Source organism: Phaethon lepturus, unplaced genomic scaffold, assembly GCF_000687285.1.
Source record: "Phaethon lepturus isolate BGI_N335 unplaced genomic scaffold, ASM68728v1 scaffold9451, whole genome shotgun sequence".
NCBI lineage: Eukaryota > Metazoa > Chordata > Aves > Phaethontiformes > Phaethontidae > Phaethon > Phaethon lepturus.
In genome coordinates this window covers 6,471-20,496 of record NW_010519927.1, presented here as the reverse complement: position 1 = coordinate 20,496, position 14,026 = coordinate 6,471, and the positions used below count along the sequence as shown (strand labels likewise).

Below are 14,026 nucleotides of genomic sequence, written 5' to 3'. Positions count from 1 at the left end.
TCATTCTTTCTTCATTTCAGGGGCTTAACAGTAATGTTTGAAATAATGAAGACATACGGCCATACTTATGAAAAACACTGGTGGCAAGATTTGTTTCGGATTGTCTTCAGGATATTTGACAACATGAAACTGCCAGAACAGCAGACTGAGGTGAAAACAGTGGGGGAAGATAATTTACATGAGATCTGATTAGCAATACAGCTTAGCAAGTAGTGTAAGGCAAACCTCAAAACTTGCATGGCTGACCTGTGGTTCTAGTAGCCTTATCTTGTTTTATTAGCATGTTGGACATACTGTCACTTTTCTCAATTTTTTTTTAAACCACGTCTGTAAAAGGCTTAGTAGTTTACACTACAAAGAATAGAAGAATAGCATAAAATGCGACAAGTTTGGTTTGTAAGAATTAACTGCAGCTTTTACACATGATGTCTGGAATTAGACACACACATAATTTCATGACAGCATGTTCAATGGAATGAGGTTTGTGATCAGCAGTGAAGTCACAATTAGAAGAAATAAGTTCTGTTAGTTCAAAAGTCTTTGATGACTAGGGGAAAAACAAAAAACTAAAAAAACCATCACTGTGCTTTCAACTACACCCTTTTAACCACCCAAACAGATTTTGACCTGCCAAACCAGGACCAGGTGCTGTTCTGATGAGGAAGTGAAACGGAAATGGGCTTCTTAATGTAAATTTTGTGTAAATTATTAATATTAGAAGTTTGATTAAAATTGTCAGCTGGTTAGGAGGCACTGTCTTACTATTTGTAGAAGGACATGTCTCACTTTCTGAATTTTCATTCCTTGGAAAATATTTAGAAGAAACACAGAAAACTTAGCTTGGTGTTAAACTATTGAGCTAGGGTTAGACACTAACGTCAAACTCAGTATCTCATGATGGTGAGTGTTTGTCAGTCCTATAATGTGGTCTCTAAGAATAGTTGTTTGCTGTTTCTGTAGTTTTTTTTAACCTGCTAGTTAGCAAAGCAAAAGTTGGGGCTCCAGGTTTTCGGCATTTTGAGATATAGAAAGGAATTGCATGACAATGTAAAGCAATTCAGATTGCATACATCCATCTGCCTGTGGGGATGCGTATCTGAAAAGTTTCACCTTAACCAAAATTTTAACAACTTTTTTCCCCCCTTCCTCCTAGAAAGCTGAATGGATGACAACTACCTGCAACCATGCACTTTATGCAATATGTGATGTATTCACACAGTATTTAGAAGTACTTAGTGATGTTCTTTTGGATGATATATTTGCACAGCTGTACTGGTGCGTGCAGCAAGGTAGGACTATACCAAATTATGTTAAACAATGTTAACATTTTACTGTGCTGAATGTGAATAAACAAATGTACTGTTTGTCTTTTCCAGACAATGAACAACTGGCACGATCTGGTACAAACTGTTTGGAGAATGTTGTCATCCTAAATGGTGAAAAGTTTACCCTAGAAATCTGGGATAAAACTTGTACTTGCATGCTGGATATTTTCAAAACTACAATCCCTCATGCGTAAGACAACTGTTAATATTTATACTTTGCAAAGTAGTTTAGCTAGATGACTTACTGATTTCAAACTGTTAGATATCTAAAGGGTGAAGAAAAAGCTGTTATGTGTGAACCAAATAGAAGCAGACTTTCTTGGAACATAATGATAAATTAGATGCTAGATAATACTACTTTTGTGTTGTAAATGATAAACTGTTAAAAACTAGAAATACCATACAGGATATAAGGAAAAAAAACAAAACCACAAAACTGTAACTTCATTCAATTTTGAAGTGTTGGATTTTTTGAGGAGTACTACCTGATTTTTTTTGGTAATTTTCTTTTTGTGATAGAGGAATGCTATTGATAGGCAGGCTTTGCAATTTGTGATTACATGTGAAGCTTTTTCCACAAAATACTAAACCAGTGCAACAGTGTTACAGATTGAAGTCTCTGTGGTTGATGGTTAGCTTCCATCGTAGTTTCTACGAATCCTAATCATTTTATGAAAATTCTCTTGCATATTTGGTAACTGTCTTTCCCTTTGTGTTACAACTCTATGTGAAGTTTCTTGGAAACAAGGCTGTGCTATTCTGAGTAGTATGCTATACATAGACATCATAGAGCAGAGTAACAAGAAATGACACCCAGCATTATACCAAAGGTGAGGGTTTTTTCTCCCCTACCCTACCAACACTGAGGTGAAGCACTACTTGTTTTCAAATCTGATAGTCTTAATGTTGAACTATTGTATTACTACTTGTCTTACGTCTGTCAGCTAGTTTAGAAGCATTTGGTTTTGGGTATCACCTAATTCAGGCCTGAAGAAAACTGAAGCAAAGGGAACCTTCTGCACATCAATCTTTCCTTAACTTTAGGACTGTGCGTAAGAGAGCTTCATTCGTGCTTAAAAGATACGTTAAACCATCTGTTACTACCTCACCTAGTTTTCTATGTAAGTACGTATGAATCCAAAAAAAAAAAATACAAAAAAAAGCTGAAACATCTGGGAGCAAGCACCATATTATTTTTTGCATTTTGGTAACTGCCAAAAATAAAACTTGAAACCAAATCTCTGGATGTGAAAGTCCAGTTGAATTAGCCCTAACTTAGTATGTCCCATACTTGGAAAAATTTTGAAGTGAATAATCACTAGCAGAACATTTGTTTTGGTTTCCACATACGATTAAAACTTAGGTTTCTGGGTATTCCTACAATTGAATATTAGAGACCCTTCTAGAGCAACATTTTGGATATCTTAATCTTTAGACACATTCAAAATACTTTTATTGCCTTTACCTTTATCTGATTTGAAATATATGCATTATTTCGTTTGATGTTTATGGCACTTCTGCTTTTCAGTGGGTTAATTTTCCTAGGAGGGTAACTGACTCCTTCCATAGGTTTCCATTCTTTACCTCCCATCTCCTTTTTCAGTCTTTCTATGCCTTCTTTGAGAACTTCATTATATTATTGCTTCTATTTCTGGGACGTTCACAACTTTTGCAGGGTAAAGTAAATCTTACTCGGATTTTATACATGAGTGTAATCAGTCTCCTTCCCCACGGTGAAAGTACATCTGCTCTTCTCCAAACAATTGTTGGGTGACACAGAAGTGCTCAAAACAGTCTTTTCGCTTTCACCATATTTAATTAAAGCGGAAGCTTTTTAGGTGGGTAAGAAAAAATGATAACAGTATACAGGTATCCATTCATATTTTTAATGGAGACTTTATACTCATTTATTTCCTTTTCTTTCTGAGCTCTTAGGAGGGTAATTCTTTCTCTTTCTGTACAGCTTCTTCTTTTGGGATCTGATTCTTTTTCTATGACTCCTGGTTTGGCTGGCATTTCATATTTGTATTTCTAAGTCCCTCTATTAGCCTTATTGTGGTGGAGCTTTTCCTGCCCTCTCAGCCTTAAATTTTTTTTTTTTTTTTTGTCACAATACATTTTTAATACCCAGCTTGTTGCGGAGGCTGCCCCAGTACTTAAAGAAAGGGGCAAATGCTCCTTTTAACCTTTGTTTCCCATGTCTGGAAGTAACACTATAGTTAACATTGAAATGAAGACAGAGACGAATCACACAGTAGTATATATGAAAGTTTTATGGCCAAGTGCTTTATAGCTAATTGTCTGGAAATAGTCAGATGCTATGAATCTCTGGAGTGCAAAGTATCTTCTGGCAGAGGTTTTTATTAATATGATCAGGTAGGATTACATTTGCTCTCTTTCAGCATTCATATAAAACATTTTCCAGGTATTGTGTAACTTACTACTTCAACTTAAGAGTTGTAGCATTGGCTGTAGGAGTTCTTAGTTGCAGTACTAGCCTCTACTGGTTCTTTGCAAGTTACTGTTTTGCAAAGAGAGAGGAACATATTATTTCCTTGTTTGGAAAATATAGTACTAGAATATTTAGTCAGCTACCAATTTCAGCAAGGATCACTTACTAGAAAAGCCCAGACTGTGCTCTTGCCAGGCTTCCACAAAATCATAGAATCATAGAATGTTTTGGGTTGAAAGGGACCTTAAAGATCATCTAGTTCCAGCCTCCCTGCCATGGGCAGGGACACCTTCCACTAGACCAGGTTGCTCAAAGCCCTGTCCAACCTGGCCTTGAACACTTCCAGGGCCTGGGGCATCCACAACTTCTCTGGGCAACCTGTTCTGGTGCCTTCACCATAGTGAAAAATTTCTTCCTTATATCTAATCCAAATGAACCTTCCTTTAGTTAAAAGGCATGACCCCTTGTCCTATCACTACATGCCCTTGTAAAAAGTCCATCTCCAGCTTTCTCATAGGCCCCCTTCAGGTACTGGAAGGCTGCTATAAGGTTTCCCTGGAGCCTTCTCTTCTTCAGGCTGAACAATCCCAACTCTCTTAGCCTGTCCTCATAGGAGAGGCATTGCATGAATCTGATCATTTCTGTGGCCCTCCTCTGAACCTGCTCCAGCGGGTCCATGTCTTTCCTGTGCCAAGGGCACCAGAGGTGGACGCAGGACTCCAGGTGGGGTCTCACCAGAGCGGAGTAGAGGGGCAGAATCCCCTCCCTTGACCTGCTGGTCACACTTCTTTTGATACAACCCATGCTACTGTTGGCTTTCTGGGCTGCAAGTGCACGTTGCTGGGTCATACTGAGTAAAGTCATTGAGGTGTTGATAGCTGAAGATACTAATGTAGAATCACACAGAATAGCAGAGGTTGGAGGGGGCACTGGAGGCTGTCTGGTCCAACTCCCCTGCTCAAGCATGGCTACCCAGAGCAGTTTCCCCAGGACCGTGTCCTGGGTTCTGAGTACCTCCAAGGCAGTAAACTCCGCAACCTCCCTGGGCAACCTGTGCCAGTGCTTGGTCACCCTCACAGTGAAAAAGTGCCTCCTGATGTTCAGAGGGAACCTCCCATGTTTCAGTTTGTGCCCATTGCCTCTGGTCCCAGTGCAGGGCACCACTGGAAAGAGTCTGGCTCTGCCCTCTTTGCATCCTCCCTTCAGGTATTTATATACATTCCTGAGATCCTCCTGAGCCGCCTTCTCCAGGCTGCAGTCCCAGCTCTCTCAGCATTTCCTCATAGGAGAGATGCTTCAGTCCCTTAATTGTCTTTGTGGCCTTTTGCCGGACTCTCTCCGATACTCCCATGTCTGTCTTGTACTGGGGGACCCAGGACTGGACACAGTGCTGAGTAGAGGGGCTGGATCACCTCCCTCCACCTGCTGGCAACTCTCCTAATGCAGCCCAGGATGCTTTCTTTGCAGCAAGGGCACATTGTTGACTCATGTCCAACCTGGTGTCCACCAAGACCCTCAGGGCCTTCTCTGCCAAGCCTCTTTCCAGCTGGGTGGCCCCCAGCATGTACTGGGGCCTGCAGTTGTTCCTCTCCAGCTGAAGAACTTTGCGCTTCCCCTTGTTGAACTTCATGAGGTTCCTGTCAGCCCATTTCTCAAGGCAGTTGAGGTCGCTCTAGGTGGCAGTGTATAGTGGTGTATCAGCCACTCCTTCCAGCATTGTGTCATCATCAAACTTTCCACTCTGTCCCATCACCCAGATCATTAATGAAGATGTTGAACAGAAGTGGACCCTGGGGTACACCACTAGTTACTGGCTTCCAACTAGACTTTATGTCCCTGGTCACCACCCTCTTGGCTCAGCTGTTCAGCCACTTTTCAATCTACCACACTGACTGGTCAATCCAGACCATACTTTGTTAGCTCACTTTAATAGTTTCTTTGATTCTTCCTTTTATTTAATGTCTATTCTATTTATATTTTTTTTTTTAATTGAAATTTTCTGAAGCTTCATGAGAGCAAGTCTCGGCTTGCTGATGCTGAGAAAGCCAGGGTGAATGCCCTCTTGTCCTTGGGAAATTCAAGAGTTAGAATTGTTTCCTTGCACGGATTACAATGATCTGGCCTCTACTGGCTCATAATGGCTCATTATTCCAATACCTCCTCTGGCAGATGGAAGTTCAAGACTTTATAACCCAAAATAAATTGCACTGTATTTAACAACCTCTAATCCAGAATAATCTGCAGTTTGTGTCCTTGGAGCTTTCAAGAATCAATTCAGTTCTCTGCTCTACTTTTATTTCTTGTCTCATTACATGCCTCAAGATTTTATCTTTTCTTATCTCCAATTTGTATTTTTAGTTATATGGTCTTTAGTTGTATGGAGATCAGTGAGATGTTAATTTAGGATCCTTAACACAGTGAGAAAGATCTCACTTAGGATACACAGACACAAATGTCCGTCAAGTGTTGCCTCACACAGATTGAGGGTAAATGGTTTGAGATCTTAACAATGACAAATAACTTTAATCTTACTTTGTAGCAAAAGATTTGATAGAACAAGAGGTGATGGGACCACTTAGGTTATTTAATCCATTTCCCTCAATTCTTGTCAGGCACAGACAGCCTTAAGAAGTTACAATTAACGTAGAAATTTTTTAGTGCTTAAGGCAAAGATCCTCAAGACAGCAACATGCTATAGGAAGACAGCAAGGAAGAGATTGGAAGTATTGTCGGTGACTTGCTGCCTCATAACAGCAATGAATCCTCAGTGGAAGTGTTGAATCTTAAGTGGAAATAGAACTACAATGCTGGAACATATCCCAAATAGAGAATACAAAACATCTCCAGACGTTCATGCTGATCTGTCATGGGGTAGATTCATTCCTTATTCCAGGTAAAGCTTAAAGCAGCGTGAGACAACAAGGCCCACTAATGGCACTAGAGCACTGCCTAAAGCCAAATCCAGTATTTCTGAGAAAAATTAATCCATCTCCACATAAACCAGTTGTCCATCCAAGGCAATTGGCAGAAATGCTGAAGTTCAAAAACAATATTTAAATATTTCAATGTGTGTGAAAGACTAAAATGTGTACTTACAACTGATATTAGTTTATTAATTTATGGAAGTATTTATATCTGTCTCTTTTAATGCTTGGCTTCCATAAATTTAATTTAAAACAAAAACCTCACCATATTGAAGTGGGCTTTTTAGAGTATCAGTTCTGATTTGTATTTTAAACTTAGTAAATTTGCTACTGGTTTTGTGTTTTTAAGGCTGCTGACTTGGCGACCAGTCAGTGGGGAGTTTGGCTCTGGATCTCCCTCTGATGCAAAAGAAAAACTGGTAAGCTGCTGAAATCAGAAATATTTTTAAAGCTTGCAAGAGTCTTGTACAAATGTGTTGTGATATGGGTAAGTGAAAAGTATACTTTGTTTAAACCCATTTTTCAGCTTTGATTTACTTGACAAAGTTTTTTTTCTAGATTAAATGCTATTTAATGCTTAAAAATGGCAAGGAATTAATTGAGAAAGAGAGTATGTATTTGTTTGCAGCAAAGTTGGCTTCCAGAAGTTGGCTGTAGGTCATTACCTGTATATGTTTTGGGTAATGTCCTGTGTCTGGTAATACTGTATTTAAGGGGTGTGGGTTTTATTTCATTTTTCTCAATAATCTCTTTGATGTATTGGCATGATGAGAAAAAGCTGGAGATGGAAAGGTGGCCAGTTAGGTTGACTTCTTTGCCCTTTGAATTTTCTCTGGCAATAAAAACTTAAAACATGTTTAAAATAGAAAATATGTATAACCATCAGCTTTCTTAGCACTGACTGAATAAACTGATGAAAAATTTGGATTTGCAGAAATCTTCTGAAGTTGGTTTTTAGGGTGTGTTTTTGCTTTCTTTTCAGGATACAGTCTCACAGAAGTCAGTAGATATCCATGATTCTGTTCAGCCTAGATCTTCAGACGGACGTCTGTATCAACCCAGTGCAGGGTCCACAGTAGGTGAAGAAATGAGTAAAGCCAGGCCAACAGCAAGTGCGTGTTTCTGTATTTTATATCTGTGAAGAGTAGCATTTAGCAGATGTTAGATATCCTCAGTTGTAGTCCCAACCATAACTTTAGAAACATCATGTGGAAAAAATTACATTGATTAAATTTTTGTCTCCATGTAGGATGACAGAATTCCTTTGGACTCTTGTGGGTTCACATTTTTTACCTGTGCTTTGAAAATCTATAGAGCTCAGCTGCTAACTTGCAAGCTTTTTACCCAAAGCAAAATATTACAATTAGTACTCTCCTTATAATGCTATGTAAATGAGTAATTATTTTTTTCTTAACAGCAAAGTTCTTTCTGTGCAGAATAGCAACAGAAACAATACAGCTGCGGGAAAAAAAAAGTGTATTTAGGCTGATGCGAAGAGAGTATATCAAACCCTGAAGATGCTTGTGCAAAGCTATGTGTTGGTGCCTAAAATGCTCATGTCTGGTCGTATTAGTACTTGCCACAAGTACAAACAAGCATCAAGGATATCAATGCTATCCTAAGCCTCCTCTGCATGTGACGGTCTCCCGGCCTCTCATTCTTGCCATTGCACTGATGCTAACAAAAAGATTACTAATTTTGGTGATTTTTATATAACAATATATTGTCCAGTATATGGCAGGTGACTTCAAAGTTAGGAAATAATTTTTTAAAACCTGCCAATTGTAAACATTGTGATGAGTCCTGGTTTTAGAAGGGTAATTTAGATGGGGAGGTTCCAGGGGAAACCACATTCATTGGTTTATGAATGTGCTTGAAGGTAAACTATTCTTCAGTTTACTCCCACAATAACTCAAAAAAAAACCCCCAGTATTGCAGTTCTTCAGTTAACAAGCAATTTTATTTTTCTTTCCTTTAAAGAATTTCCAGAACAGAAGTTATTTGCTGCTCTTTTGATCAAATGCGTTGTACAACTGGAACTCATTCAGACCATCGACAATATTGTGTTCTTTCCAGCAACTAGTAAAAAAGAGGATGCTGAGAATCTAGCAGCAGCACAAGTAAGTAGAACTGATAAGTACCTCTCTTTTTAACAGCTTTTTCTCTAGTGGATAAAGTTTCATAAACTCCTGTAACATCTTCTCATTTGCAATTTTTAGAAGCGCTTGAGAACTTCCAGGAGGCTGTTGAGATCTTCTACATCTTGTGTTAAATTGCATTTGCTGTGCTGGGGTGGCACACTGTGGAGATTAGAACATGTATTCTTCAAAGGGATTTATGTAACTGGGATATGGTCACAACTTTTAATACAGTTTTAAGTTAAGTACAGTACAGATGAAAACAGAGTAGAATTGAGTTATCACAGGAGCTTGCTGAAGACAACTGTGAATTTTTACTTGAAATCTTTTTTTCTTTTTTTTTAATAGAGAGATGCAGTAGACTTTGATGTCCATGTGGATACACAAGATCAAGGGATGTATCGTTTTCTAACATCACAGCAGCTTTTCAAACTTCTTGATTGTCTGCTGGAATCTCACAGATTTGCTAAAGCATTTAATTCAAACAATGAACAAAGAACTGCTCTCTGGAAAGCAGGTGAGTCAGTCCCCTTGGAGAAATACTTTGTGAGAATGTTACTGTGCTTTGAAATGACCCCAAAATAGGTCAAAAGTACTTTGATGCTGAATGGAAAATTGAATATCAGGCTGTAACTTGATAACCCTAGAATCCCTAAGAGGAGGAGACCTCATCTGTGCAGGTGCAAATATCATTTCGATTTCCTAAAATTTAAGGTTTCACTGGGTTACTGCTGCCAAGCTGATCCCTGGCAGTAGGTGTGAGTCCTGTGCTTGGAAGCTGCAGGCACAAAACCCCAAAACTTGTTGGGGGGTTGTTTTACTTTCCGGTGTATAAGTGGAATATGTGTCATTTTCTGAAACAGATGGAAAATGGACTCTCTGTAGCATTGTGTTTAGTCTATTCTTTGCACCAAAGTTAGCTATATTAATATTTTTAATGGTGAATGCATACTGTGAATATGCAGCATGCTGTTTTGTGCATTGATGTATGCATACACAGAACCACTTCAGTGAAGTAGTATTAATATTTACAGGTATGCTTTTTGCTAGCATGGACCTCCACTAGCAAACTGAGTTTAATTATACAGTAACAGCTTTAGAAGCAGTAGTAGTACAGACACTTTTATCAAAAACAAGCAATAAAACAATATACACTCTAGGTATGTGATTGTGACAAAAAGGGTCCATTGTTCAGGTGGTAGAATGCACTTCATCGTACACCCAGGTTTCACTTCTACTTGGAAGCTTATATAAAAATGGGTGCCCAAACACAATTATGGTGTATATACATAGGTTACTTTTTAGTAGCACTCCATTGTACTAAATGTCATGAGAAACTAATTACATAAGGTGTTCTTCTAACTGTCTATGTGCCAAAGATGCTTAGAAGGAGAAGTGGGGGACTGTAAGGGAGAATGTCAGATGAAACAAAATCTAAATGGATACTTGGAATTTCTCTAGGTTTCAAAGGCAAGTCAAAGCCTAATCTTCTGAAACAGGAGACTAGCAGCCTTGCCTGTGGGTTGCGCATTCTTTTCCGTATGTACACAGATGAAAGCCGTACCAGTGCGTGGGAGGAAGTCCAGCAAAGACTACTAAAGTAAGGTCCATGTAGCTGAACCTGTTGATGTTATTTCTGATGTTAAAGAATGTTTATTTTTATTTAAAAGGATAGACCTCTGTTTGCAGTAAACTTCCTAGAGCTAACAAAGTATGGTGGTGATCACAGCTCATATTAAGAGTTTTTATGTTGTTATGCCTCCAGCTATTAATGCTGCCTCTGCTTTTTGTTCTCCTTACATGTTTTGCAGGAGAGAATAAAGGTTGTGTCACGTTCTTTTTTTGTAGCATGTGGGTAGGTGGGGGGTTGTTATAGCTCCTCTTTAAAAAGAAAAGCAACTATCGCCTAAACCCTGCTTTTTTCTTTCAGTAACCTCAGATACTTTAGGAAACTGACGCTGTTTGTTCTCATCTGAAGAAATGAGCACTGGGCTTCAGGAGCCTATGGGCACACAGAAGCTTTTGGCTCTTTGGTTATTCATTACTGTGAATACTAAGATTCACCTGAATGTTTGTAGTTTACAAAGTTGTTCAAGCAAGTGTTGGAATAACAGAGGGCCTAAATCCACAGCGGTAACACAGTGAAAGTATTTTAAGGCTTATAGACCAAGGAGCAGAGCTGAAAACTACCTGGTTACATCAGGATGAGATTAATTTTTAAAGTATGTATACAATTTTGTCACATGCATTTTATTACCTCTCAGAGAGCACTTGATACACTTCAAATACAGGCACAAACAGCATGATGATACTTGTCAGCATATTTAATACTTCAGTCTTAGGACTTTGGTTTTGAGTTGAACAAGGTTGCTGTGCTCTATTAGTAATCAGACTTACAGTAGCTTTCATAAAACAGTGCTGTTTTACACCAGGGCTCTACACTGGTATAGTTGCAAAGCCAAAGCTCCCTCTCCACAGCAGAGCTCAAAATAAAATGTTACTTACTAGTTTTTGTGTCTTTTCTCTCCAGTGTCTGCAGTGAGGCTCTGAGTTACTTCCTCACTCTCACATCAGAAAGTCATCGGGAAGCCTGGACTAATCTATTACTCTTATTTTTGACTAAGGTCCTGAAGATCAGTGATGAAAGGGTAAGTAACTGTTTGGAATGGTGTTTAAGACAACATTTACAGATAATAAGTAGATCCAGATTGGTTCTTCATGCACAGTTACATACTTGACTTTAAAAGCTCCTGCTGCTCTGTAGACAATCTTTGTGGAGGGAACGTACATTGAAACTGCACTTGACACATACTGGCAGTAGTAATGTAAAATGAGGGTGCAGTGAGTGATAAAATAAAATGTGTCTGAGAAAATTTAAAAGATGCTAAAATCCTTTAGAAGTGTGTGTTAAGTTGCTTTTACCCCTCTTCTGCTGCGGAAGGGGATTAGTGGCTGATATTTTATTCAAAGTAACTCCTGTTTCTGCTTCCAGTGCTACATGTACATCATCTTGACCTTCTCCAAAGTCAATGAATCCATGTTTAAATATCCCTCTATTTCTAACAAAACTTGGCTGAAATATTAAGTGAAAGGCTTAACTGATAATAGAAAAATTCTTCCTCTTGAAGAATAAGCATTAGCAAGGAGCTGTGTGTATCTAGTGAGCATGTCAGAGTATTTCACAGCTGTTACTGCTAGCTTCAGCTATAAAGATGTTTCTGCTTGTCACTTTGTGGGTTTCTCTCCTTGACTTGGGAGAGTATTTAAAATTCTTCACTTGTAACACCCTTTGTGAAGTGTATTGATGCCTAATAGAACTTCTTCTGTTTGTTTTCTCCTCAGTTCAAGGCTCATGCCTCATTCTACTATCCGCTGTTGTGTGAAATTATGCAGTTTGACCTTATTCCTGAACTCCGAGCTGTTCTACGAAGGTTTTTCCTGCGGATTGGCGTGGTTTTTCAAATATCCCAACCACCAGAACAAGAGTCTGGAATAAGCAAGCAGTAGCAGATAGTGACTGAGTATTGGTCTGTTTAAAAGTTTATATTCCTCAGCTAAATAAAAGGACCAGGTAGCTGAGCCATTCTATCTGGATATCCATAAAATGGTTTCTTTGTACGGCAGTGTGTATCCAAGGGTTAACGGTACAGATGCTTACAACTGTAATTAAGGCTTGCAACACTCCAGTCCCTTTATTTCCTGATGGATTATCTCTATCGGTTTCTCTTGCCTGGCTCATGCTGAGCACGGAGCCAGTTTTTAGCACAGTCCTCTTGTCAGCATGGGCTGCAATATCCTTTACTGTCCTAGGCAGCAGTATAGCAACAGATGTTTATGGCGGGTGTGAAAGTAAAATGTACCCAAAGAACTATATATGTAAAGGTTTGAGCTTCTGCAAGAAGTACAACTCAGGAGAGCTGTATTTTGAAGGATAAAATGTTTATAGTGAAAACAAAATGGAGATTATTGTTCATGGTAAAAGATATTTAGCAACTATGTCTGATATTCTAAGATTTTTGCACACTCAGGCTGTCTGAGACATTGGTAATCATCCTTCTGTGAAAAATGTACAGAGATGCAGGTCTGTAATATAAACTCTTTAACACTATACAGTTCTTCCTGAATTGTTTTATTTCTGTATTATTGATTTGCTGAAAACCCGTAACACTTCATTGTTTACCAAATGCACTAGAAGTTTGGGTTTATTTTTTGGGGGTAGTGATTTATTATTTTTTCCTTTTTTTCTTTTTTTGGTTTTGTTGTAGCCCAGAAGTTAGTGTTGCTGACTTTTGTCAAGAACAGAGACAGAAATATCACGACTGACATAACTACCTGTAATATACTTGTTTTAGGCCTTTTAAATATAAGGAGCCATTGAAATGATGATCCTTCAAGGACTGGAACTTGAATCACTGCAAACAAGTCTAGGTTGTGTCTGCTGTCACATGTTTTTTGTTTGATGTAGATTTCACTCTTATGTACAGAATTTAATGTTGAATATATTCAAGTAACAAATCTGGCATGGTTTGGGGATGGTTAAATTTATTGGAAATGTATTCATACTGTGAATTGTGTTCTGATGGTTAAAAGACAAGATTGTCAAGCATTCTGTATTAACAATGGATGTAGAAATTTTTTTCAGATGGACAAAATGTATATGGTACAGATATGTAAAGTTTTCTATGTAAAAAAATTCTGTACAACTTTCTGTACAATATTTGGTTCTCATCTGGCATATTCTAATCAGGTTATAGGTCAATAAAGTTTTTGAACTCTTTCATCAGTGCAATCAAAACCAGTCTAATTCACAGCTACTTGTTTCACAGTTTCCTCTGCCTCTCATGCTGTCCTTTCAAAGGAACAAACCCCAGCCCCCTGGGGGCAGACAGGTGGGTGAGCTTCGGTTGACAAGGATGTGTCTTCCTGCTCTTAAGTGTGTAGAGGGTGAAAAAGAGGTAAGTTAAAAAACAAAACAAAACAAAAAAACAAAAACAAAAAACCTTCTTGTAGGTGGAATAGTCAAATGAACCCTGTAGTGCTGCACAGATAGAAACTCAAATATGGTGTTTTGCTTTCTGGGAATTAAAATAGTAACAGGAAACAGACTGTGGAACAAGGGCAGATGTGAGGGGAAGGCTGGGGCTGCAGTTCATCCCACTGCTGACTGGGAATCCATCGGCCAGCTAA

The 14,026-nt window shown here is 38.6% G+C and overlaps 1 protein-coding gene across 1 annotated transcript in view; it reads left to right on the top strand.

Annotated features, from left to right (window-relative positions):
• The window catches only part of ARFGEF1 (ADP-ribosylation factor guanine nucleotide-exchange factor 1 (brefeldin A-inhibited)), a gene marked incomplete at its 5' end in the record, with an annotated part of 66,749 nt that extends 53,133 nt beyond the window's left edge, over positions 1–13,616 (top strand). Inside the window, 10 exons of the mRNA XM_010297213.1 lie at positions 21–150; positions 1,154–1,289; positions 1,377–1,515; positions 7,051–7,120; positions 7,684–7,813; positions 8,682–8,821; positions 9,188–9,356; positions 10,301–10,439; positions 11,370–11,487; positions 12,182–13,616. Of these exons, the coding sequence (XP_010295515.1) occupies positions 21–150; positions 1,154–1,289; positions 1,377–1,515; positions 7,051–7,120; positions 7,684–7,813; positions 8,682–8,821; positions 9,188–9,356; positions 10,301–10,439; positions 11,370–11,487; positions 12,182–12,346 (1,336 nt within the window). The remainder of the gene's footprint in view (positions 1–20; positions 151–1,153; positions 1,290–1,376; positions 1,516–7,050; positions 7,121–7,683; positions 7,814–8,681; positions 8,822–9,187; positions 9,357–10,300; positions 10,440–11,369; positions 11,488–12,181) is intronic.
• Between the last annotated feature and the right edge of the window lie 410 nt (positions 13,617–14,026).